This window comes from Panthera tigris, chromosome E3, assembly GCF_018350195.1.
Source record: "Panthera tigris isolate Pti1 chromosome E3, P.tigris_Pti1_mat1.1, whole genome shotgun sequence".
Taxonomy (NCBI): domain Eukaryota; kingdom Metazoa; phylum Chordata; class Mammalia; order Carnivora; family Felidae; genus Panthera; species Panthera tigris.
In genome coordinates this window covers 5,357,510-5,384,265 of record NC_056675.1, presented here as the reverse complement: position 1 = coordinate 5,384,265, position 26,756 = coordinate 5,357,510, and the positions used below count along the sequence as shown (strand labels likewise).

The following is a 26,756-nucleotide window of genomic DNA, read 5'->3' as shown; positions in this document are numbered from 1 at the left end:
ATCTCAGGGTCTTCCTGATGCTAAATTAGCTGCTTACATGCACACTGTCGGGAGGCTTTTCCACGTGTGACCGTGCCACTGCTGCAACAGGGAACTCTGTTTGGTGCTTGATGATAAGTCCAAGGAGCCAGGCTTACAAAATAGGAAGCCACAGTACACAACGTGGCAAAGTGAGTGTGGATGCATGAGGTCTTGTCTCATGACCACCGCACGTGGGAGAGTTGGAGCTATGTTTTTACTGTTGCATTTAGAATGTTTTTCAATCTTTGCGGAGGGGACCTCTATGCTAAAACTTTATACAGACTGAAAGAATGTCAAAACTTTTAGAGTAACAGGTTTTAGCTAACACGACTTGGATTTTTTTTACTTTTCCTACGTGTGTTGAAAGCAGTACATCTTCAGAGAAAGAATGTCAGGAGTGTGCTCCACATCCAGATCCACGAGGGGGCGTGACGTCCTGGCCGAGGCAGGGGCTTTGATGTCACAGAGGCTTGCGGTCAATGCCTGGCTCTGCCATGTAGGACCTGTGTGCCTTGGTGAACTTGTACTAACTTGAGTTTCCACGACGAGGAGATAGGAAGAGTGTGTTCTCTCTAGGGGTCCTATGAGGTGGTCATCGCCTAGCATCTGTTAACCCCGTGGGAGATTCTGGTTACTGGCATAAAAGGGACTAAGTCAGTGTATGGAGTTGAGGTTATCAAGTTATGATGGTTCTGCTTCATATCAGTGCCTTCTTTCCTCTGTAATCCTTCCTCTCTCTTTTTGGTGGAATAAGAGGAGAGAATGATACAGAAAAATGGTCTGGAGCCAACTAGTAGATATGAGTGCTGTTTTCAAAGCTTTAAAAGCAGGAATATCTAAGAAGTCATTTCTGAACATTGTATTTGTTTACAGTTGGCGGGAAGAGATTCTCCAATAAGGGCAGAGATGCCAGGAAATCTTCAACATTATGGAAGGTAAAACTTGTGTTCTCTGAAAAACAGTATTAGATTTTATGATCTCTTTTGGTAAAGATAAAATCATCAATACTGAATTACCTTTGTGCTGTTTATTGGCAATAATCAGCAAAGGAAATTCTGATGTCTCCAGTGAGTTAAAACTTTATTGTATTCTGATTTGGTGTCTTCCCCCCAAAATGAATATATATTAAGTAGGAATATATTTCTGTTTGTACTTTACCTAATTGAATGGAGTCATTTCCGTGCTTACTTTGCAGATTTCTTACTGGACCCTTGAACCTAAATGATCCAGAAGCAAAATGCAGATTCCCCAAGATTTTTGTAAATACGGACGACACGTATGAAGCCCTGCATTTAATCGTTTATAAGGTAACAACTGTTTTTCCCTCCACTGTCGCAGATTAACGCGAAAAGTAAATCCTTCTTGCGTGTGTACACAAGTGTGTGCATACCTCTTCGTTATTTCTCGGAACAAAAGTTGAGAGTTCTAATCACTGTATAACTCACAATGAGTGCTCCTCTAGAACAGTGGGCTTATTTTCAGCTCCTTTTCAGTACTTTTGTTATTAGCGAAAGAATCAGAGTGACAGATACTGTATCTGTATTCAAATACTGTTCTGGCTCACCAGGGTTTGAAGTCCCGGGCGCTCACAAACCAGAGGCCACCAAAGGTTGTGTTACCTGGTAGTCCGGTGCCTTCTGGTGTGGGCCTGGCTATGCCTCAGTGAATTCTGCTTTTGCAGATTTGAAAGCCGAGGACTTGCTGATTCTATAACCTTAGTGTCCGTTTGTTTCAGGGTATCATCTTGTTAGGTTGTTTTTTTGTTTAAGTTCATTTCTTTGTTATGAGAGAGAGCGAGAGAAAGAGAGCGAGCGCACGTGAGAGAGCGGGGGAGGGCTAAGGAGAGAGGGGGAGAAAGAGAATTTCCCAGCAGGCTCGCTCTGTCCTGTCAGCGCAGAGCACGATGCAGGGCTCGAACCGACGAACCGCAAGATCATGACCTGAGCTGAAATCAAGAGTCGGAAGCTTAACCAGCTGAGCCACCCAGGTGCCCCATTGTTAGAAGCTGGATTTTTTTAAAGTTTATTTTATTTTTGAGACAGAGACAGAGCGTGAATGGGGGAGGGTCGCAGAGAGAGGGAGACACAGAATCCAAAACAGGCTCCAGGCTCTGAGCTGGCAGCACAGAGCCCGACGCGGGGCTCGAACTCACGGACCCCAAGATTGTGACCTGAGCCGAAGTCGGACGCTTAACCGACTGAGCCACCCAGGTGTCCCAGAAGCTGGATTTTTTTAAAGGTAGTTTTGGTTCAAGAAAGAAAGCTAAGCATGTATGTTTATCTTCTTCCCCACCTGAGAGTACAATTATGTTTCAACTTGTAAAGGCCTAGAAATGATGTTGTAAGAGCGCAGGGGGGAGTGCACATCAGAGCACGAGGGGGCTGTCTCTCCCTGGAAGGCAGAAAGGGGGTGTAAGTGTGGTGCTGGTGGAGGAAGTCTGCCCGAGGACATGAGTGGAGGGAGTGTGCTCGGGCAAGAGCCCACCCGCCCCCCAGAAGCCCAGAGAAGCTCCCGGCTTGGGGGGACACCTGAGGAGTCGGAAGGGGGACGTGAGCTTGGAAAGAAGGGGAGTAGGTGAAATGTATATAAATCGGCCGGCCACCCCTTTTCCTGTGCTTGCACACAGGCAGCTGACACCCATCCCCGGGTGAAAGTCGAGGGTCCTTTTAAAGAAGAACGATCGGGGGAGCCCTAGAGCGGCCGGTGTGGGCGTGAGCACCTGGGAGCATGTGGCGTCCCCGGGCACCCGTGTGACTGCTGCCCTCGTCCTGTCCCCAGAGCAAAGCCCCCCTCCCTGCTTGGCCACGCACTCCCTCATCCTTCAGCATGTTTGGAAAAACAAAACTGTAGGTCCTGAGAGAAACAAAAATGACTCTGGGAACAGAGAGAACTTGAAAAAGTTTGCGTCCAGAGATTAGAGAAGTGTATCTATAAAACAGAACCAGGAAGACACGAAAGAGTCCGGGTGAGCGTGAACGAGCGTAAACTAGGCTTAACTGAAAATACAGTTCCTAAGCGTATCGACTGGAGCAAGATGGACGTGGCATGAAATTTGCCATTTTAACCCTCTTCCCTTTAATGTCTATTTTGAGAGAGAAAGTGTGAGCCGGGGAGGGGCAGAGAGAGGGAGAGAGAGAATGCCAGGCAGTGTCCATGCTTAGCACGGAGCCTGATGTGGGGCTTGGTCTCAAACTTGTGAGATCGTGACCTCAGCCGAAATCAATAGTCGGACGCTTAACCGACTCGGCTACCCAGGTACCCTGCCGTTTTAACCATCTTTAAGTGTACAGCTCAGTGACATCACTACATTCACGCTGTTGTGCAGCCATCATCACTGTTTCCGGAACTTTCCTTCAACACAAATTCTGTACCCATTAAACAACAACCTTTTCAGCCCCTGTCCCCCAAAATTATAATTTTTGACAGAACTTCATTGTAAGGGTTAAAGATGAATTGTCTTGCCTGGAGCATGAGATGAAAGGATATGAGATGAAACTACAGAAGAACAATGGGAGAGGAGAATTTCAACATGTGATTCACAATGTGGAGGAGAGGAGAGCAACAAAGTGGTTATGGGGACACCTTTTGCTCAAGAGGTACACATTTGCTGGACCGAAAAGGCCCACTGAATGTCTTGCACGGTGAACCAAAAAGACGTATTTCTACCCATACAATGGGCAGTTTCAGAAGTGTAAAGATCCTAGAAGCTTCCAGAAGGAAAATCAAGTCATTTGAGAAGTTCTGAGAGAAAATGGTTTTCAGTGTAGATTTCTTTGCTGAGCCAAACTATCCATCACGAGTGACCTCGAAGAAGGATGTTCTTAAACATGCAAAGTTTCAGGAAGGTTACCCCATGTGTCCTTCCTTCAGTCAGAGGAAAGGGGGCTCTGTCCTGGGTACAGGGGCTCCAGAACAAAAAGGTGTTGAGTTCATGACATAGCAGGACTAAGAGATTTGATTAAGTGTTGGGTGTCAGAAGGAGGGGCCCAGAAGGAGAGAATTCCAGGGAAGACAAACAAACAGATGTGTCTGAAAATGAACCGAAGTGAAGTGTGGCATACGGGGGTAGGGAAGGGCCCGCCTCTCTGTCACACTTAAAATCATTCTCCTCTGAGTGACTCAGGGTAATGACTTTGAACCCTAATGGAAGAAATACCCTGGTACAGTCTCTTATTGGATTTCCATTTTTAGAGTCAAATCAATAGATAGAATTTTAAATGTGGTGAGAGGACATCACAGTTATTTCACAGTGTTCTCTTTTCCTCAAAACAGCTTTATCGAGTTGTAGTTCACATACCATATAGTTTGCCTCTTTAATGTATTCAGTTCAGTCGTTTCTGACCGCACAGTGCAGGGGTCCCCAGGACCACCCTCACTTCGGACACACACTGCTGGCTCGGGAGCCCCCAGGACCACCGTCAGGCCCGGAGTTCGCTAGAGGCACTCACAGGACCCGGAGTGGCCGGTGCACTCCCAGTTAAAGTTAATGGCAGCAAAGGAGTATGGGTGAAGGACAGCCCGAGGAAGAGGCACACGGGGCAGGATCCAGGAGGCACTGGGCGCAAGCTTCCAGTTGTCCTCTCGCGGTGGAACCGTGCAGACAGCGCAGGGCCTGTTACTGCCAGCGGTGACGTGTGATGTGTGTGCAGAATTGTCATCCAGGAAGCTTGATGGGCCTCGATGTCCAGAGTGTTTAATGGGCGTTGGCCACGCATATTCAGCTGACCGCCAGAGTCACTGGCCTCCAGAGGTCCACTGGTGCCGGGTGGGCTCAGGGCCCGAAGGGATGTTGGCCTGTGGTTTTTCTTTCCTTTTGAATCGTCGTCTGGCTTTGCTTGCTATCAGGGTAGAATTGGCCTCCGGATAAGCTGGGAAGTGTTTCCTCCTCTCCTGTTTTTTGGAAGACTTTGAAAAACTACTGTTGGTTCTTTGAGTATTTGTTCATGGTAGACCATCTACATCTGGGCTTTTCTTTGTTGGAAGTTTTAAAATTATTAGCCTCTGTACTTGTTACAGGTTTTATTGTCTTTCTTCTTGAGTCTGTTTCAGTTGCTTATGTCCTACTAGGAATCTGTTCATGTTGCTTGTTTTTCAGTTTGTTCACATAGAATGTTTCATAGTTTTAAAGCCTTAAGAATCTTATTTTCCCCTATAAGTCGGTAGTGATGTCCCCTCTTCAGTTGCTCGTTTAGTGGTTTACATCTTTTCACTTGGTCTAGCTGATCGAGCTGAAGGTTTTTCAGTTTTGCTCATCTTTTCAGAAAACCAACTTTTGGTATTTTTCCTATTATTTTTCTATTCTCTTTCATTTATTTCTGCTCTAATCTTCATTCTCTTCTTCCTTCTGCTTGCTTTAGGTTTACTTTGCTCTTCTTTTTTCCAAAATCTGAGGATGGAAGTTGAAGTTCTTGATTTGAGATCTTTTTTCTTTTTAGTATATGTGTTGACGGCTCTGAAGTTCATACTCGGACTCAGTAGATTTTCTTGAAGAAACAGACCTCCATTTGCCGTTTGCCCTTAGAACAGTTTCCCTCTGGAAATTTAAATTACTGTTTTTTATAATTTCCTCCAATTATGGTGTTTGAAGAGAGAGTGTGGACCTCCTCATGCCTTCATTTTGGATGTGCTCCCGAGTCCTGGTTCTCTGTAGATACCTACTAGTCTGCGTCTGGCGTAACTGATGTGGTGTCTGAGATGAACATGTGGCAGGCGGGGAGGGTGGGCAGGACAGTCCGTCAGCTGACAGTTGTTGGGAAAGTGATGGTCTGTTGGGTTCATCGTGCCATTCTCTGTGCTTTTCTGTGTAGTCAGAGTTCAGGTTTTTAAACGGAGTCTTGAAAGGCACATTTAAAAAGTCAGCCCATGAGGGGTCACGCGTGCACATCCCCGCAGGGACCCTGCAGATGGGTTCCATTAGCCCTGAAGTGAACGGGGCTTCAGGATGGAGGGTTTTGTGAAACAGAGTCATACGTGTCGCAAGGAGGCCAGAGGCCACTCACGTCCGCTAGGTAGCACTTTGGAAATGCACAGCTAGTGGTCCCGGGTTGGCTGATATTTCAGGAGAGGCCGGATGGTGGAATTTTGGTAGAAAATTAGTTGGCATCGAAGTCAGAATTACCCAGGAAGGAACACCTGTTGGATGGAACTCGCCTGTGAGCCCCCAGTTTTGCAGCCTGTTTATAGGCAGGTGATAATTGTGATTCAGTTACAAAGTAGTGCAGACGTTCTCAAGTGTGAGTGTGTGAAAATAAAGTCACAGCTGCTGGAGGTGGGGAAGTGGATGTGGAGAGGGGTGCAGAGATGGGGGAAGGTTAAGTGTCCTCGTTTAAAAAGCAGCAATCCAGGCGCCTGGGTGGCTCAGTCGGTTAAGCATCCGGCTTCAGCTCAGGTCATGATCTAATGGTTCATGAGATTGAGTCCCGTGTCAGGCTCTGTGCTGGCAACATGAATCCAGCTTGGGATTCTCCCTCTTTTTCTGCCCCTCCCCGGCCCATGCTCACCCCCCGCCCCAAATGAATTTTTAAAATGATAAATGGCAATCTAGGAGCTCATGCCTGGGGCTGTGGTGTGAGAAATGGGCCATTTGGGACCGTAAGGTGGCCAGTGGACAAACTGGAGTGCTCCGAACGACAGGGAAGAAGAGGAAGGCTGATGAAGGGTCACTTGTGTCATGGTACGAGTAGGGAATCAGTGTGGCATCTGAAGGTCACAGTGGTAGAGCCTTGGTATTTAAAACGGTCAGAAGTGGCTGCCTAGAGGAGTGGGCCTCCGGAGGATCTCTGTGGCTTTTTCCCATGAAGCCGTAGGTTCTGTGTACTGTGTATACACTGTATACTGAAAAATGGAAACATTTTGGGTTGATTCCTGGTCTGGCTCCTGTAGCCAACGTCGTAACTGTAACATTTGCTGTGATCAGAAGGGAGACAAGGAGACATTCATTTGCTAGGGGTTTTTTTAACTGTTCATGAAAATTTTCAAACATACGCAAAAATAGAGAGACACTAGAATAATGAATCCCCAGGCGCCCATCACACAGCTTAATTGAATGAACGGCATGCTAATCTCTCATCTGTTTCCTCTGTGTGTTTTTTGCTAGAGCATGTTAGATCATGTCATTTCACTCATAAAGGCTTCAGTTGGCTCTAATAAAGGCGTCTGTTTTCACATAACCACCAGCACAGCTGACAGAATCAACGACACTTCCTTAGCGTCCCCGATAGGCACTCCGTGTCCACATTTCTCCAGTTGACCGAAAAAAAAAAAAAGAAAAAAGGTGATTTAATTGCAAATTCAGGCAGGGCCACTGCGTTTGGTTATCAGAGACCTTTTTGGTGCCATTTTGTAATCTTTGGCTTGTTTTCTCTTCCCAGGCCATGAGTGCAGCCGTGTGCTTTATGATTGATGGTAGGTACCCACCTGTATCTGACTTGAGCCTGAGTAGATAAGCCTTTTTTTCTCTTTACAATTTGCCGTGTCCTCTTCCTAAACAATAACCATGCCGTCACAGAGGCCCTTGTGAGCATGGCTCACCTCTGTGATCTCTGCCGTGGTGATGAGCTCTCATTCATATATTTAACATCCTAGCCTCCCTGCTTCCTAGCAGCTGGCCCTGGGCACCTTTCTGTGCCTCCTGCCTGTGAAATGTCACAAGAGGACCTTTTGCAAAGGGGGCTTTGGGGATTCGATGAGGTAATGTTGGTAAAGCACCAGACGGCACCTGGCCCATGAGAGCCCCGTCGTGTTTAACTATTTGACCTTCTTAGGCCTACTTAGGGTAGGCCACCCATTTACAGCCAGCCCCACAGGGTGTGCTGAAATCGATATTCACAGTGAGACAAGTCTTTGACTCCTTCTCTCCTTAAATATAACTGATTTTGACTGTTCTTTTTCTCTTCTATTGGGGTGGGGGGGAGATCCAGTCATTTAATTGTTTGATTTTCCAGATCAGAAGCGTATTCATTGGAATACTATAATTAAGACAGTTAGATGAATATTGACCTTTTCAACGCAAAGAATTATAACACTATTTTTTAAATTACTCGTTAGCCTCTGTACAGCCCACGTTGGATTTTTGCCGAAGACTGGACAGCATTGTTGGGCCCCAGCTCACAGTGCTGGCATCTGACATTTGTGAGCAGTTTAACATCAACAAAAGAATGTCTGGGTTTGTACTTTGCTTCGTGTTTACTTTCTAGCACTTAACTGGTTTGGGAAGAATAAGGGTAGTTTTTATATAAGAATATGGATGGTATTATCAACGGTGTTTTTTCTGAATCCAGAGAAAAATGTGTGGTTCACTCCTGTCTGAAAAGCTCCCTGGAGAACTGTTCCTGAGTTTTCCTCCTCCACGATGGGGGGTGGGGCTGAGTCTTCTGTGGACACGTTCCCTCAACTCTCCCCTGACTGTGGCGTAAACTACGGGGTTCGGTGTGTTGGCTGTGCCTGTGGGCTGGACCTCGTGAGGACCCCTCACATCCCCCTTGACCAGCCCAGTTGTGAAATTCACACTAGCAGTGGTAACCAGCAGGGTTTTGCCTCTTGGGGACAGAAAGCACTTTGCCTCTTGTGCACAAATGTGTGGGGTGAAGGTAGGTGTGATGTGGGCCCTTAGGGCGCTGGGCCTGAGTCTGGTGCCTTGCAGGGCCCTTGCTCGAGTATCGGGAGACTCACGTTAAACTCCCATTGGTTCTGAGAACACTGGAGAGTCCTTGAACCTCCTCCTCCTCTCTTAGTGTAAGGTCAGATTGCTGGAAAGATGAAGTGAGCACAGGGGAAGTACTTTGAGAAATAAAAGCCCTCTTCATATGGGCGTCCGTATTTTGAGAAGTTACTAACATGTGAATTTACGTATAACCTGTGTTTACGGTGATCTCCTGCTGGGTGTGGTCTTACGTAAGCACCAGCCTGTGGAGAGGTCCCAGGCAGGGTGCAGGTGGAGGTGTGCGTGGGCTGCGTGTCTGTGTGTGGATTGTTCCCGGCCGCAGCTTACTGGGCGTGAGAAAAGATAAAGCCGAGAAGTGAGCGCACCTGCCCGCTCCGTCTTTCAGTGCTGCTTCGTCGTCTAAGGTTTTCACCACGAAACTGCCAGATGTCTTTTCTGAAGGAAGCAGGAGTCAGATCTGTTTGGTACTGTGCGAGGACGAACTGTTGAGTGGAGCGAGGGAAAGTGAAGCTCCCTGCTTCCCCAAGACCCGGGGACACTGCTGGGCACGTCTGCCTGTGCTTCCCACGTGCCGTATGTGCAGTAACTCGGTGACAGACATGGGAGGTGGTCCTGCCGTCAGGCACCTTCTGTCCCACTGGCCTCGGGGTTGTACGGAAATCACACCCATTTTTTCCTTTTTTAACTTTGGTTTTGCTGGGTTTTATAATATACAATTGGAGATTTGTATGTAGTCCGTTTTACTAGTCATTTCCATTAGATTCCTGTCTTGAGTGTCATATCTGAGGCTTTCCACCCCAGTATCGTAAAAACGTACCATTTGTGGGGGGCACCTGGGTGGCTCAGTCGGTTAAGAGTCCAACTTTTGATTTCGGCTCAAGTCACCATCTCATGGTTGATGAATTTGAGCCCCACGTGGGGGCTGTGTGCTGACAGTGTGGAGCCTGCTTGGGATTCTCTCTCTCTCTCTCTCTCTCTCTCTCTCCCTCCCTCCCTCCCTCCCTCCCTCCCTCCCTCTCTCCCTCCCTCTCTCCCTCTCTCCCTCTCTCCCTCCCTCCCTCCCTCCCTCCCTCCCTCTCTCCCTCCCTCCCTCCCTCCCTCTCTCCCTCCCTCCCTCTCTCCCTCCCTCCCTCTCTCCCTCCCTCCCTCTCTCCCTCTCTCCCTCTCTCCCTCTCTCCCTCTCTCCCTCTCTCCCTCTCTCCCTCTCTCCCTCCCTCCCTCCCTCCCTCCCTCCCTCTCTCCCTCCCTCTCTCTCTCCCTCTCTCCCTCTCTCCCTCTCTCCCTCTCTCCCTCTCCCTCTCCCTCTCCCTCTCCCTCTCCCTCCTCCTCCCTCCCTACCCCTCTCTCCCTCCCTCCCTCTCTGCCCTCTGTTGCTCTCTCTTAAAACATAAACTAAAAAAAAAAAAAAAACTGCCACTTTTATCTCCAGAACTTTCATGGTTTTATCTTCTGTGTTTCGGTCTTTAATTCACCTGGAATTTTTAAGGGCTAAAGGAAGGAAGATTTTTTTCCCCAAATTGATACAGTTTCAAGAAGGGACAGGGCCTTGGATATTGTCTACTTATCTATTTTCATTAGAAACCGTTTTCTCTCTGATATTTTATTAGGAAAATTTCCAGATATAGGAAGGTGGAAAAATGACTCCGTGAACACACAGCCCCCCACGTAGATTCCACGGTTAACACTTTGCCGTGTATGGTTTGGCACAGCTCCGTCTGTCACGGAGGACGGTTTCTGACAGTTACCAGAACCACTGTGTAGCCTTAGCAGTCCCTGAAAGGTGGGGCGCCTGGAAGACTTGACGGTAAAGCATACAATTTAAGGCTGTGCCGAAGCACAGGGACTCAGAAGCGTATTGTTTTTGACTTTGAAAGTTGATTTTGGGGCACCTGGGTGGCTCAGTCGGCTAAGCGTCCGACTTCGGCTCAGGTCGTGATCTCTTGGCTCTCGGGTTCCTAAGTTTGAGCCCCGCATTGGGCTCTCTGCTTTCAGCGCAGAACCCGCTTCAGATCCTCTGTCTCCCTCTCTCTTCGCCTCCCCTGCTCGTGCTCCTCCTCTCTCTCTCTCAAAAATAAGCGTTAAAAAAAAAAAATTTGTTTTTTAAGTTGACCTTAAGGATGTATCTGAGATTTTATATGTAAGCGGCTCTCACCTGCCAAACCATAAGTATCAGCTGACTAGAGGGAAATGCTTTCGAGTACAAAAGATACTGTGCTTTTCTCCTGGAAATCCTCCTGACCCAGGTCAAACCGTTTTACATGCCAGTCCCAGGACCTGGGAGACGCGTCCCAGAGAAATGGGAGGGAGGCCTGAGGGAGGCAAAAGACCCCCACGTCGGCCCCTCCAGACAGTTGCTGAGAGGTGGGGGGCTGCTGCGCTCGGCAGGACGGGTCAGCGCCAGGGCCTCCGTGCCCGCCTGTTGTCTCAGCCCCACCCCCACTGGACAGCACCCTTAGGGCCAGCTCAGGGCGTAATATTTAATGTCAGATCCCTACACGTAAGCTACGGCTTTTAATGTTCCTTGTGAAATTGAGGTCACCCCTTTACAGAATGGCATGAAGTGGGTTTGTTTGGTCTTTGGTTTCTATTGTATGATGCCTCAACTTTTTCCTACTCAAGGACTTAGAGTTCAATTATTTTAAACCTTTTCTTTTTTTGAGAGTAGTTTATGTCCTTATTTTTATTTTATTTATTTTTTAACATTTATTTATTATTGAGAGACAGAGACAGAGCGTGAGCAGGGGAGAGGCAGAGGGAGAGGGAGACGCAGAATCCGGAACAGGCTCCAGGCTCCGAGCTGTCAGCCCAGAGCCCGACGCGGGTCTCGAACTCACAGACTGTGAGATCATGACCTGAGCTGAAGTCGGACGCTCAACCGACTGAGCCACCCAGGCGCCCTGTGGTCTTATTTTTAAATTCAAAAGTGTAAATATTGTATCTTTTTAGACTTGTACATACACATACGTAAACAGTGGTATATATAGTGTTCTTCACTGATGGGTTTTTTAAAAATGTTTGTTTATTTATTTTGAGAGAGAGAATCCTAAGCAGGCTCCATGTTGTCAGCACAGAGCCCAAAGGGGGGCTCGATCCCACAAACCATGAGGTCATGACCTGAGCCGAAACCAAGAGTTGGACGCTCAACTGACTGAGCCACCCAGATGCCCCTTTACTGATGGGTTTTTAAAAATAGATCATGCTGTAGATCTGTAGCTTGTAAAAACTATGTGGCATGAACGTCATTTTAAACCAACGAATACGGATCTGCCTATTCTGCTCCGTGGCTTCACGGTACTTACTTGGATGGTTTGCGTTCTGTGTAGTCGCCGTTCCAGTCGATGGGCAGTCTGCCTCTGGCTGTTAGCATTAACATGGTTCTGCATTAAACAGTCTGGTGCAGACATCTACTCCTCCTCTTAGGACCTGTCCCTGGAGTGGAGGTCTGGGGCACAGGGAATGCATAGTGACAGTGTGAGTCCCCTCCCACAGGGGCTACAGCCCTAGTTCTCCGTGTCATGTCTTGATGCCTGATAGGTGACGCCGAGGTTGGTGGTTCTGTCTCTTCCACAAATTGCCAGTCTGGGTCCATTGGCTCTTCCCACTGAAGCGCTTCGTATCCTTTCTTCTACGTCAGTGCTCTTAACGTAATACCCTTCGGTCATATCATACGTGTTTTTCTAACTTTGGTTTTACTGTTTGTTATAATATGTTTGGGGTTTATACGTAGTCATTTTTTATTAGTCGTTCCCTCTAGGTTTCTGTTTTCACTGTCATGCTTGTGATTTTCCACCCCAGTAGCCTAAGAATGTGCCATTTTTATCTCAGGGACTTTTATGGTTTTATCTTCTGTGTCTCAATCTAATTCACCTGGAATTTTTAAAAAATATAGTTTATTATGAAATTGGCTAACATACAGCGTGTACAGTGTGCTCTTGGTTTTGGGAGTAGATTCCCGTGGTTCGTCGCTTCCCATACAGCACCCAGTGCTCATCCCAGCAAGTGCCCTCCTCAGTGCCCATCACCCATTCCCCCCTCCCTGCTGTCTACCCTCCGTTTGTTTTCTGTATTTAAGAGTCTTTGATGGTTTGCCTTCTTCCCTCTCTGTTTATAACTATTTTTCCCCATTCCCATCCCCCATGGTCTTCTGTTAAGTTTCTCAGGATCCACGTGTGAGTGAAAACATACGGTATCTGTCTTTCTCCGATGGACTTAATTTCACTCAGCATAATACCTTCCAGTTCCATCCACGTTGCTACAAATGGCAGGATTTCATTCTTTCTCATTGCCAACTAGTATTCCATTGTATATATAAACATGCATAATATATATAAACCACATCTTATTCATCTATTCATCAGTCAAGGGACATTTACATTTAGGCTCTTTCCATAATTTGGCTATTGTTGAAAGTGCTGCTGTAAACATGTGCCCTGTGCATCAGCACTCCTGTGTCCCTTGGGTAAATTCCCAGTAGTGCTATTGCTGGGTCATAAGGTAAATCTGTTTTTATTTTTTTGAGGAACCTCCACACTATTCTCCAGAGTGGCTGCACCAGTTTGCATTCCCACCAGCAGTGCAAGAGGGTTCCCGTTTCTCCACATCCTCGCCAGCATCTAGAGTCTCCTGATTTGTTCATTTTAGCCACTCTGACTGGCGTGAGGTGGTATCTCAGTGTGGTTTTGATTTGTATTTCCCTGGTGAGGAGCGACGTTGAGCATCTTTTCATGTGCCTGTTGGCCATCTGGATGTCTTCTTCAGAGAAGTGTCTGTTCATGTTTTCTGCCCATTTCTTCACTGGATTATTTGTTTTTCAGGTGTGGAGTTTGGTGGGCTCTTGATAGATTTTGGATACTAGCCCTTTGTTCCATATGTCATTTGCAAATATCTTTTCCCATTCCGTTAGTTGCCTTTTAGTTTTGTTGATTGTTCCCTTTGCATTGCAGAAGCTTTTTATCTTGATGAAGTCCCAGTAGTTCATTTTTGCTTTTAATTCCCTTGCCTTTGGAGACGTGTCAAGCAAAAAATTGCTGCGGCTGAGGTCCGAGAGGTTGTCGCCTGTTTTCTGCTCTAGGGTTTTGATGGTTTTCTGTCTCACATTTAGGTCTTTCATCCATTTCACCTGGAATTTTTAAGGACTAGAGGCAGCTCTCTAACTTAAGTTTTCCCCCAAATTGAGACTTTGCTGAGTCTGAGACGTTCGTTTCTATTTTGCATATGTCTCTTCACTGGCTAGTTGTGATACTGAATTTGAAAAAGTGTGAGGAGGGCGAAGTACAGAGGTATTAGCAAAGGAGACCCTTGGGGCACCTGGATGGTGCAGTCAGGTAAGCTTCCAACTCTTGATCTCAGGGTCGTGATTTCAAGCCCCACGTTGGGCTCTGCACTGAGCGCAAAGCCTACTTTAAAAAGGCTGCCCTCATAGCTGTGGGCAATTTTTATAATCCTTTTCATCAGTCTTTTTGAATGAATTTGGGGGTGGGGGGGGAACTCAACCCAGTTGCTCCGGAGGTTGAGGACGTTAGGCTTTCTACAAGAAGTGAGGAGTGCAACCGTGGACTGAGTGTTGGTAACGATGAGACCCAGGACGGGATGCCAGGCAGGAAGAAGGCGAGGGCGGTGGGTTGGCCTGCCACGCGTGCAGAGGTGGTGCCGGGGGGGCCCGGGCAGGGAAGCCTTCCTTCCAGGGCGTGGTTCACGGGCATAGTCCAAGGGCTCAGCTGTGCCTCCCTTCCTAATCCCCCTGGACACGCAGAGGAGCAATAGCTGTAACATGTAACTCCCACATGAAGACCAGTTTTCCTTCTTACAATATCCATATCGGTCAATTCGGAATCTTCCCTTTTTGTTTGGTTTGTTAAGTGTGGAATGGCCATCCTCACTTAGAAACCGTGCGTCTGGCAAACCTTAGCCGCCTGGAACGAGGCCCAGAACAGGTCAAGCCACCAGATGGTCTCGGGGCCCCAGCCAGCCGTTGACGTCCCCAGGGAAACGCTGCAAGTGGTCAAACACCTGCTGGACATGTGCTGACCTCCTCCCTTGGTTCAGAGCCTGCGGTGACCTTCCCTGGCACGCCTCTGAGGTTTGGCTAGGTGTTCACGTACCTGGTCCTTAAACGTCTCCTAAAACTGACACCGTTTACTCATGGGAAACGTCCCTGTGACCCTGCCAATCACAGCTACTTGGGTTTTCTACCAGTAGTAGAAGAAAGGGGCAGAGGGCAGACAGAAAACAGAAAATCTTTCTTAAAAAAATTAGCGGACACTCAGCGTAGAATACAACCACTTAAGACAGGCCCCACCTTCCCGTGTTCTTCGAGGCTGTCATTACTGTGCTCCCGTCTTGTCAGCCTAACCTCCTAACAAACCGTCAGCAAGAATTCTGTAGGATTTCCCCGGGTTCAGTGTGTTTTACATTAATGTAATTAACCGTATGCAGCGTGTTCTTTTTTAAGGCGGCAAGAAATTAGTGTTTCTGTGTTTAGGGGGAAACTTGCTTTGGGTGTTTAAGAGGCGTCCGTGTTAGCTCTTGGGAAAAGATACCAGGTGACCGTGGCTGCTCCTTCCAAACCAGCTCACCGTTGGTCCCTTGGTGCTTTGGATGTAGCTAAGGAGCCTGTAGGGTGGACATTGTCCTGTTTTCACTGTGAGTGGGCCTCTCCTTCTTCAGCGGTACAAGTTAATAGTGGAAGAGCAAGTAGCAGTTTTTCTGTTTCTCTGTGTTCTCCTCGTGGAAGGCGGTGGAAAGAGGCCACATTGGCCCCTGTCTTAACCACTGAACAACATTCGCTAATGTAAATCTCCATGAGGGGTACCAAAGAAATAATTTAGATCTTCTAAGAAGGCATTTTACACATTCTGAATGAGGGTAAGAGGGAGGCCACAGAGAGGGTTTTGGGGTCAGAAGACCGGAACTGCAGGCCCGATCAGGGTTGGGTGGAAGTTTGTCTACTCAGACAACTAAATTCAGCTCTGGCCAAGCATCTTAAATGTTTCATCTTTCCAGTTTTTCTTGGGGTTATACTTGCTGTTCTTAGTTTTAGGGGCCTACTGAAAACATATTCTGGTTTTGTAAGAATTCTCTTTTCATTTTCCTGGAAACTAAGCCATCCACATTCTTTCTTTGCCTAGATGTAAAGTATTACAGTAGTAACCCACTTTTCCGGAGGTCGGATTTCCGGCACCCTCAGCCCACCAGAACATGGCTGCTAACCCTGAAGTAAGCAGAGAAGGCTTCTGAGCCCCCTCCAGTGGCAGGGCTGCTCAGGCTGTCCCCAGACCCCCGAGTGTCACTTAAGTAAGGGTGCAGTGAGAGGGAGGGCGGGAGGCCCCGGGAGCTGTGGCCTGGCCATCGGAGTGGTTCCCCGAGGGGTCCGGCCTCTGACCCGGGAGGCGGCGGAGTAGCATTGTCCAGCCATTCCAAATAATAAGATGTATTCCAATGAAAATATTCATCACTGTTCAGCAGAAGCGCCTCAAACGCCTTAGAATGGTCTCCATTTAGGGTGATGAGAGCTTTGTGACTCAGACTAGCCAACTTCAGTTCTGTGGCAGATTAAACACAGGGGGCACGTTCATCCCCCAGCACGGAGATAAATGAACTGTCACTCTCCTAAAACAGGTCAGCAAACAACTTCTGCACAGGGCCAAATAATACATAGTTCAGATTCTTTCGGCCGTATATGTTGCAGAAAGTGGCCATAGACAATATCCGAACATACGGGGGTGGCCACGTTGCGATAAAACTTGATTTTAAAAAAAAAAGGCCACATTTGGTCCCAGGGCCACTAATCTGTTTGCTGACCCCTCTGCTAGAAGACAGATGGCCTGTATTGAGTTTGCATTTATTTCCAAAAATTTAAAATGCAGCAAATAATCAAGTGATTGCCATTTCCAAAGCACTGTTATTGCAAAGTGGTTATAGTACTGGTTTTTCAAAAGCTAAGCTTCAGCTTTCTGGAAAATTCCATCCTATTGAATACCTCATGGATCTCAAATAAGTTACTAGGGAACGAAGAGCCTGTTAACGTCTTCACTGAGATTCTTGATTTGAAGGCCCAGCCGTCGAAAATATAAGGCCTTATGTAGCTACATGGATTTAAGGTTTTAACAATGTGGTTGTATTGTTTGGAGAATTATTCTTTGAGAACGTTACCATTTTGATGACATGTTTTCACAGGTCTGAGAAAGAGCCCCAGTTTAAGTTTATCTACTTCAACCATATGAATTTAGCAGAGAAAAGTACAATTCACATGAGGAAAACCCCTAGTGTGTCACTCACATCCGTGCATCCGGATTTGATGAAGATTCTGGGTGACATCAACAGTGACTTTACCAGGTAATTCGAACAACTTCTCGAATTCGGACTTCTCAGATTAGGTGTCCCCTTTCTTTTTTTTTTTTTTTTTAATTTTTTTTTTTAACGTTTATTTATTTTTGAGACAGAGAGAGACAGAGCATGAACGGGGGAGGGTCAGAGAGAGAGGGAGACACAGAATCTGAAACAGGTTCCAGGCTCTGAGCTGTCAGCACAGAGCTCGATGCGGAGCTCGAACTCACGGACCGTGAGATCATGACCTGAGCCGAAGTCAGACGCTTAACCGACTGAGCCACCCAGGTGCCCCGAGGTGTCCTCTTTCTAACGGGAGAAGAGGCGCTGAAGGAATCCTCGTCAAAGCCGAGCGGCCCAGAGCCGCTGCAGAGGGCCCCACTTGCGAACAGAGTAGGAGGCCCCCGGGTCACTGGCCACTTGCATGGGACTCCCCAGACTTTTCAGATGGCTAGTTTCTGGTTTCTTTTGTTTTTCTTCAAAGGTTTTTGCTTTAGTTTTTTAATGTTTGAGAGAGAGAATCAGCTGAGAGCACAGAGCCTGATGCGGGGCTCGGTCTCACAAACCATACCATGAGATCATGACCTGATCCAAAATCAAGAGTCGACCCTCAGTGAACTAAGCCACCCAGGCGCCCCTAGTTTCCGGTTTTTCGTGTGAGAGTGTGTGTCGCTCGCGCTGCAGCTAAACAGCTAACACACCATTGCCTCTTGGAACCCTTGTCTTGCAGAGTGGATGAAGACGAGGAGATCATCGTAAAAGCGATGAGCGACTACTGGGTGGTCGGGAAGAAGTCTGACCAGCGGGAGCTGTATGTTATCCTGAATCAAAAAAACGCAAACCTGATCGAAGTAAATGGTAAATAGAACCTGGGCGTGGTGCAGAACTTCGCCGCTGTCTGTCCTTTCACTGCGGTCGGAAACCCGCTAGAGAGGAGACACGGCTGTTGATGTCGAAGGAACCGTCCTTTGATCCATCCTTTGTTCTCCAGAAGCACAGTTCCTTGAAAAAGTTCCTTGAAAAAGTTTTCACGTTTCCTGTGGAAAATGTCCCTGTGTTTCGGAAACTTGGCACTGGCCAAAGGAAATGATTTTCTGTAATGCTAAAAGAAAAAAAAAATCCTGTGGCTTCATACAGTGTGTATACAGATGTCCACTCTGATCCCCGGTGACGAAGACCCCCCCCCGTGGCAGGGCGGGCCGGTTCACTGGCAGTTTCCAGGCCCCCATGCGCGCATTGTTCCAGCACCGGCCTTGGCTGATCCTCACGGCTCTTTGCGCTGGCCGCGGGGGGAGCGTGTCCCCTTCACGGCCTCCGCTCCCTTGCTGCACCGCATACGGCCTGGAGCAAGGAGTGGACGTTTGGGGGAGCGCCGCATGCACAACAGTGAGGTGTGAGGTTTCATTCTCCGCACGTGTCTGCTGGGACACGGTTCGTCTCTCCCATCGGTGCCTCTAGTGAGACTCGTGCGCGTTAGAAACCGCAGGAAACGCGGTCCCGGGTGCAGTGGGAATTGAGTGGCGTCACGATGGCGCCGCCTCCGCGGAGCACTTGAACTACGGCCCGGGCGGCAGCTAGGGTTTCTGGGGCGTGGCACCCGATGGCCCAACATTTTAGACATTGGGCTGCAGCCCCCAGCCTGTGGGTGTGTCAGGCGCTTGCGGGGCTGGGCGTGCGCTTCCCGGGCCCGGAGGAGCGGCCTGTGGCTGTGACACGGCAACTGAGGTCCCGGGGACACAAGGCTTTTTTTCCCCATTGTCTTGACTCATAAACGTTTCTTGCCCAGGCCTGAGGCTGAAGGCCGGCAGATGCGGCCATTTACTGGCAGCTGTATTCCAGAAGAGTTTAAGGGACCGGTCTGTGTCATAGAACCTTTCCAGTGAAAACCTCTGTTTCTCACTCCCTGTTTCTGTCTTTTGCAGAAGAGGTAAAGAAACTTTGTGCGACGCAGTTCAATAACATATTCTTCCTGGATTGACGGATAACGGCTCGCCGGGACATCTTTTAAAAAAACAACTCCGCAGGCATTCTGTTTACCACTGCAGGTTCTCGGTCATATTATTGACTGAATTAATGACAATAGTAAAGCAATACTTGCTTTGAAGAATCAAATTTCTACTCAGTCTGATGATCCCCTGGGGTTTTTAGATTTTACATATTTATGTGGAAATAATTAAAGGTAGTCGGCTACATCTCCCGTCATTCCATTCTTTTGACATTATGTGAATATTTTACTGGGAAATAAGACTAATAAATTGTTAAGGTTTTTAAAATTCTGGTTTTGCTTGGAGTCTCGCGCCTGTTGTTTGTTTGTAGACCACTCCGCCCAGTGGGCGCTGGCTGTGGCTCATCCTTGGGGATTTTCTAGAGCTGCTAGAGCTCCCAGAATTCGCCCCTCTACCCCCCCCCCCCCCCGCCACGGTCACTGGACCTGCAGGGGCGAACTCTGAGGCATTTGCCCAAAGTAATTGCTAGACGTTGGTTTTTCTCTTGAGTACTGATGTGATTTTTAGACCACGTATAATAGAACTTCACGAAAGTGCCCCAGCCATGGTCTAAACATAAAGCGTTCTGCACGTGTCCTGTAGAACCCTGAGGGGTCACAACTGCCTGTGTCTTCACAGCTGAGATGTAGTCTGGCTGGATTTAATTAAAAAAAAATTTTTTTTAATGTTTATTTATCTTAGCAACAGAGCGCCAGCCGGGGAGGGGCGGACAGAGAGGGAAGACACAGAATCCAAAGCAGGCTCCAGGCTCCAAGCTGTCAGCACGGAACCCGACGCGGGGCTCGAACTCACAAACTGTGAGATCATGACTGAGCTGAAGTTGGAAGCTTAACCAACTGAGCCAGCCAGGCGCCCCCAGAGATCCTATTTCTTGCCCTGCACTATGCCAAGCTCTGAGCCAAGGGTTTTTTAATTAATTTTTAAAATACTCGCTCCAGGCTCTGAGCTGTCAGGCAGACACGGTTCTCATGAACCGTGAGATCATGACCTGAACCAAAGTCGGACGCTTAACTGACTAAACCACCCAGGCACCCCTGGATTTTACCTAAGTTAACCTACTGTTGGTAGTCTGGACATCCCAGTTTGGGCGGAAGCTAGCCAGGCACGGTCTGGGAAAACTGGTACCACCCCAGCTCCAGGCGGGGCTCCTCGCTGTTGGCCCTCAGGCAGCCCACATGAGCCCGCTGTCAGAGCGGAGGACGGATGACTTCTCGTCCACCTGGAGTACTCTTGTCGCTCTCGTGTCTTACGTAATGTACGGTTTCGGTTATGAAATCACGGATCATTCTTAACCCATGAGCTACTTGAGGTTGTGTTTTATTAGTTTCCAGCGATAGGCTTTCTGTGTTGAGTGTTCGTTGCTGACTTAGTAATTGCAGCATAATTACATCATCATCTGGAAATACATCCTTCGAAGTTGTACTTTTGACCATAAAGCATAGTCCGTGTTTATCCTCTGTTGCATTCTTGTGTGTTCAGACTTTTTAGTTTGCGTGCTAAAAATATCTATATCCCCCCTAAATAACTGTCTTTTTGATCTGTTTCTTCTCTGTAATCCTTTAGCTTTTGCAAGGCTAGTATGTAAGATGCTGAGGAATCATGCATCTTTTTGTTGTTGGTCCCTTTATCATTATTTCTAGTTTTATCCCTATTCAGATGTTTCCTTTAAATTCTGTTCTTAATATTGCTCACGATTCCAGTCATTTTGATTAGATTTTCCTGGTCCGTCTTTTTCCATCTCTATTTTTATCCTTTGTTGTTTATTGGTTCATTTTGAGAGAGAACAAGGGAGGGGCAGAGAGGGAGAGACAGAATCCCAAGCAGGCTCCGCACCGTCAACATGGAGCCCGATGCACGGCTCAAACCCATGAACCGTGAGCCAGGATGGAGTTGGGATGCTTAACCAAGGACCCAGGTGCTCCAAAAGGGTTTTCTTATAAAGAATGACATTGAAATGAGTTTCTGTTTTGGTTTTTTGTTTTTGTTTAAATGTTTATTTACAAGAGAGCATGAGCAGGGGAGGGGCAGAGAGAGAATCTGAAGCAGGCCTGATGTGGGGCTTGAACTCACGAGCTGTGGGATCATGACCTGGGCCGAAGTCGAGTGCTTAATCAACTGAGCCACCCAAGTGCCCCGAGATGAGTTTCTATTTTGAACCCAGCTAAAGATACGGGGGCTTGGGGATTGGGAAGGGAACCTGCTCACACTGGGGAGGTATATTGGCACTGCCCCACCATCTCTGGCGATTTCGGTTCCCAGCCTCTTTGTTGTTTTCCCATTTCCCCAGCTTCGTGTTGAACGATTGTTTCCTTCCCTCTGCTAGTTTGGAAGCCGTAGATTGTATTTTTATGCTTCGGGTGGTCACTCTTATATTTAACACAAATCATTAGTATAACAGTGTCTGAGACGTAAAGCTTCACTTAGTGCTGAGCGCACCTGTTCATCAGCTTTTCTGCCTTGGTGTTTCGTCCCTGCGGTGTCTGCAGTGCTGGGGAAGGCACGGGGCCGGAGAAGAGGCCGCACGTGAGTACAGGTAGGACTTGCACGTGGGTCACTTACAGGGGCAAAGGGCGGGGGGGGGGGGGGGGGTGTCCGGGCTCGGCAGGGGGCCTGAAGAAATGTTTAAATTTGTACACTACCACCTGTCTTCCGATAAGTTTTATCAGATTCTAAATTTCATCACCGATACCGTACTTGGATTAAAAAAAAAATACATTGAACGCATGCTCATTTAATACCCATGTGTGTATTTTCATTCAGCTCTGTTTTCAGGCATGTCCGTGATTTAACTGTGTAAAACCTGAATTGCAGTGGGCCCAGGCAGTTACTTTAAAAACACTAAAACGAGGTACAACACAATTTTATTAGGAAACGTGTTACAGAGCTTTAGTTCTAAGCTTTTACATCTCGTTCTTGGGGTTCATTTACAAACCCAGTAACTGTTACTTTCTCTTCTTCTTGCTTGTGACGGGCTTGGTGGATTGGGACACCACGGTGTCCTCTTTAGGGGGGCTCGATGTGAAACTGGAGGACGGGGCGTCGACCGGCTCCTTGATCACAGCGATGTCCACCTCAGAGTCTTGTTTTTTGGTCTCCTCCTCTCTCAAGCTATTCAGCCTAGGGCAAGAAGCAAACCCAGGAAGGTAGCCTCATTTACTTTTTATTTTGCAATCTCAAAACCTGTTTTATGCTATATTTGGTGTAAAGTAGGCCACACCTAGATTTCAACAGTTTTTGCAAGCAAAACTGTAAACTCTCATCACTTTGCCTGAAATAGAAAGTGATGCCATACCCGGACAGTCCGGAATGACATTTTCACAAAGCCAAACAGACTTCTGAACCCCTTTCCTCTGTAGCAACTTAGCCGCTAGTAAGTGGCCTTTAAAAATCTTGGGGTCTTTGCCAACAGGCTCAAGGCATGCTTTGCAAAGAGCAGGCTTCAGCACCCTGGACAGACATGACTGTACAGTTCTCGACCGTGGTTCTAGAAAGGTAGCCAAACAACAGGTAGGGGTTGCTCACCACGTGCCAGGCACTGTTCTTGACACTTTACAGCATCGGCTCACTAAATCCTCACCACAGCCCTATGGGGGTTCACGTCCACTTACAGATGGGGAAACTGAGGCATGGTGACGGGCCCTGCCCGGGGCCACCTACGTGTCAAGGGGTAGGGTTGGGATCTGAACCCGGCAGCCTAGCCCCGTGGGCCTCTGCGCTCCGTGGGAGCCTTGGGGCCCGGGCATCCTCACCCCCCAAGTGAGCCAATGGCCGCAAGCAGGACCCTTCCCTGCCGTCCCATGTTCTCGGTGCCAGGGGAAGAGCTGCCTCCCTCAGGAAGCCACACACGTGTAAAGACGGGAAGGCAAGGCAAGGGAGGCTCCTGCAGGAGGGGGGCTGAAGGGCTCTGGTAGGTCACCTGGCTTCCAGCTCTTCGTTTTCCAGCCTCCGCCGATGGGCCGTGGCCGCATCCTGTAGCCGGTCTTTGCTGACTTTCTCCTTGAGGGCTTCTACACGTTTGTGTGCGTGGAAAAGCATGTTCACAAAAAAGATATACATACTCGTGATCCAGATGGTGAGTTTTTCCTTTTGTTCGTCCTTAGATTTCTCTTTTCTCTCTGGAAGAAAGTTTAACTGAAATCAGCATGAAGGGCACCTGGGTGGCTCAGGCGGTTAAGCGGCCCACTCTTGGTTTGCGCTCAGGTTACCGTCTCACGGTTGTGGGATCGAGCTCCGAGTAAGGCTCTCTGCACTGAGCGGAGGCCGCTTAGGACTCTCTCTCTCCCTCTGCCCTTCCCCAACTCGTGCTCACTTTCTCAAAAAAACAAAAAACAAAAACTCAAAAAACAAAAATAGAAAAAATCAGCACGAATACAATTCCAGGTCTTCCGCTTCCTACAAGGGCTAAGTGTCCTCATGGCCCGGACGATGGGGTGATGCTGTGCTCCCCACAACCTTGGAGGGAACCATAAAATTTTTACTGACAACCTGAAACAAGGCGGGGGGCAGTAGACCAGAGCTTTGATCGTCGACATTTTGAGTCTCCTGGTATTTTTCTGTAACTGGTGTAAGTATTTTGGTTTTCTAAAATTAAAACTATGGGAAAAAAAATTTTTTTTTAATTAAAACTATGGAAAATTTGCATTTTCCATGTTTCACAGGGAAAAAAAAAAACCCTCTGTTTTTGCATCCATTGTCTTTAAAGGCACTTTTCACTGAGAAAATAAAGGATTTTTAACTCCAAATTGAATAAGAACGTGGGTAAAATGACTGACTTCATAGGAGTTGCTTCCCATCCAGTGGGGCCAACAGATGTCTACTTTGGAATGTGTTTCATAGTTGATTCTGGAAAGATCAGGCTTTGGGTAGTTTTACAATATCAGGAAACTCCAGGATCTCTCAGGACAGCAAGTATTTTTAGACTGTGTCTATAGCTTGGGTTTCTGTGCTGTGTGAGGGCGGGCAGGGGTGAGGCAGGTGGGGACAGGTATGACGGAAAGGTAGGGCCTGTCAGCAATTCACCCTCCCGTCCCAAGAGCCACGTGGAGGGCACGGAGTGGGACGCTGACAGGAAGAGACTTTATCCCACAGCCAGGTCTTAACAAAGACCAAGGGAAGCCTTCATCTGCGCTTCCCAAGTGAGTTCCTAGGTTCTCGAACATCCGCGTAACCCGCGGCGTGCCAAGGCGTGGGGGAGTGCTGGGCGTGGAGGTAACTGATGAAGAGCGACTCACTGTGACTGTTGAGCCGGGTCCAGACTCGGCACCACGTCAAGGGGCTTGCACGGCCTCTGACTTCAGCAGAGCACAGCAGTTCAGAGCACGGACGAGACCAGACCAGTCAGAGTCAGGCTCGGCTCTGCCCCTTACTAGTTGTGCCCAAGCTCCCTCATCTGCAATAACAGAACCGTGGGGTACCCTCCTCACAGACGCGTTGGGACAAGTAAGCGCTCAGTGATAGGCTGTGGCTTTTCCACAGGCAAATAATTAGGGAATAAGAGGCCACACACTGGGAGAAAATACCTGCAAAACCTACCAGATGAAACAATGCCTTGTATCCAGGTGACAAAAATAGCTCCTATCTTTGGCCTCAGTGACACAATTCAATGAAAAAATTTAAAGACACCACTAAGTTTGGAGGGGACATAGAGAAAGGTCCTCCTAGATCGCTGGTGGCATAGAGAACGGCACAGCCAATTTAGGAAAACAGCCTGGCTATTTATTTTAAATGTGTATTTATTTTAAGAGACAGCAAGCAGGGGAGGGATAGAGCGGGAGGGAGTCCCAAGCCGCCAGCACAGAGCCTGAGGCAGGGCTCTATCCCACAACAGTGACATTATGACCTGAGCAGAAATCAAGAGTTGGACGTGCAAGCGACAGAGCCACCCAGGCGCCCCAATTTATTTTAAACGTTAAGCATATACTTAGCATATGACACAATTCCACTGCTAGCTAGCTATCCAAGAAAAGTGAAAATATGTCCTCCGAGCCTTGTCCTTTTCACTCTTCACGTTAGCCCAACTGTCCGTCAACTGGTAAACAGATAAAATGTGGTTTATTCAGACAATGAGACGCTACTCAGCTATACAAAGGAACAAAATAAACGTTACCACGTGAATGAATCCCAAAATAACTGTAAGTGAAAGAAGCCAGATGCAAAAGACCTATGCTGCCGTTCGTGTGGAACATCCAAGAACAAATGCGCGAAGAAAGCGAGGTCATTGGCGCCACCTCCCACACTCCACACACGCCACCCGCATGCCAGTAGTGACAGTGAGCTGGGGAGCACTCACAGAACGTGGGCCAGGGAAAGTCCCCAAACCTGCGTGTTAGCACCGGCTTTGGAAAAGCAAAAGGGAGGCTGCCAGCACTCGGCCTGGTACATTGCAGGATCATGAGAACACAGGAGGCCTTAAGAATTCTGCCACAAGAGCGACCAAGGAAGGTGGAGCAGGTGTGTCCTTAGGTGGTCTGACAAAGCCTCAACCCCTAGCAAGGCTGATGGAAAATACTCTTAGTAGACACTAGGGGGTGACTGATTCCTGAGATGCAAAGACAGAAACACAAGGCTTCAAGGAACACGAACTATCTAGGAAACGTGACACCATCACGGGATCACGGTCTTCCAGTAACCAGCCCCAGACTGACCTGAACGTTTACAATAGCCATTGGATGGACACTCTGGGAGCTACAAGCTCACATGGAAAGACAGTGCAGTGAAATCGGGAAAACAGCATACGAACAAAAGCAGTTTATGAAAAGGACATGGAAAATCACAACCAAACAAATCGTGGGGCTGCATGAAATGGAAGCACAGTAGAGCATCACCCACAGAGTGGATCATGCAGAAGAAAGAGCCTGTGGATTAAAAGGAACTTTTGAATTAGTAATGTCTAGGTTTCATCAACATGGCACCATTTAGGCTCTGGGAATTCAGAGATTATAACCAAGTCCCTGACCTTCCCGCTCCGCTGGTTTTCATGCACACCTCCCCCAACTCTTTCCCAAGGGATAAACAGGAATCTGTTACTTTCATTTTTTCTTACTAGATTTTCAGGTCTTGGGTTATACAGATTTTGTTAAATGAATTGAAAGGGTTTTTTATGCTTTGGAGTTTTAAAAATAAGAATATAAGAATAATTCTTATATTGGTACTTGCTTAAATTTTTTGATCATAAAATTCAATTTAAGAGAGTAATTTTTGGACAGTTTTTTTCCCCATGATCATTCAGGTTTTCTGTAATATCCTGAGTCTATTTTTGTTACTAACCTAGAAAATAACTCAAAATTTTCAAATTTATTAAATTTTATTAAAATATTTTTATTTTTGAAGGAAAGAGGCAGAGCATGAGTGGGGGAGGAGCAGAGAGAGGAGACACAGAATCTGAAACAGGCTCCAGGCTCTGAGCTGTCAGCACAGAGCCCGACGCAGGGCTCGAACTCACGGACCATGAGATCGTGACCTGAGCCAAAGTCAGATGCTTAACCAACTGAGCCACCCAGGCGCCCCCAAATTTCTCACATTTATTAGCTTAGAGATGTATAGGGCATACTTCTTCCTATACTTGAAAAAATCTTGTCTGTGGGTACTTTTTCCTTCTGAGACTTTATGTGTTCTCTCACTTTCACTCTGCATTAGGATCACAGACCTCTGTCTTCTCACTAAAACTGATCATTCCGAAAGCTGGTTCTTCATGTAATTTTAATATTTTTATGTATAACTTATGAATTTTTTTGGTAATGCCT

The 26,756-nt window shown here is 47.5% G+C and overlaps 2 protein-coding genes across 5 annotated transcripts in view; one reads left to right on the top strand and one right to left on the bottom strand.

Moving 5' to 3' along the window:
• Nucleotides 1-19,281, top strand: part of CCZ1 (CCZ1 homolog, vacuolar protein trafficking and biogenesis associated) — a 34,002-nt gene extending 14,721 nt beyond the window's left edge. Inside the window, exons 9-15 of the mRNA XM_042971349.1 lie at nt 895-956; nt 1,217-1,328; nt 7,392-7,425; nt 8,068-8,185; nt 16,859-17,017; nt 17,739-17,866; nt 18,931-19,281. Coding sequence (XP_042827283.1) covers nt 895-956; nt 1,217-1,328; nt 7,392-7,425; nt 8,068-8,185; nt 16,859-17,017; nt 17,739-17,866; nt 18,931-18,986 — 669 coding nt within the window. The 3' untranslated portion in view covers nt 18,987-19,281. The remainder of the gene's footprint in view (nt 1-894; nt 957-1,216; nt 1,329-7,391; nt 7,426-8,067; nt 8,186-16,858; nt 17,018-17,738; nt 17,867-18,930) is intronic.
• A 2,577-nt stretch (nt 19,282-21,858) lies between these two features.
• RSPH10B (radial spoke head 10 homolog B) overlaps nt 21,859-26,756 on the bottom strand; it is a 60,826-nt gene continuing 55,928 nt past the window's right edge. For 3 of the 4 annotated variants that reach the window (XM_042972130.1, XM_042972131.1, XM_042972132.1), the window contains 3 exons: nt 24,246-24,305; nt 22,931-23,129; nt 21,859-22,131 (listed from right to left, as the gene is read on the bottom strand). In XM_042972130.1, the coding sequence (XP_042828064.1) occupies nt 21,957-22,131; nt 22,931-23,129; nt 24,246-24,305 (434 nt within the window). In that variant the 3' untranslated portion in view covers nt 21,859-21,956. The remainder of the gene's footprint in view (nt 22,132-22,930; nt 23,130-24,245; nt 24,306-26,756) is intronic. The other variant, XM_007081101.3, reaches the window with a different exon arrangement.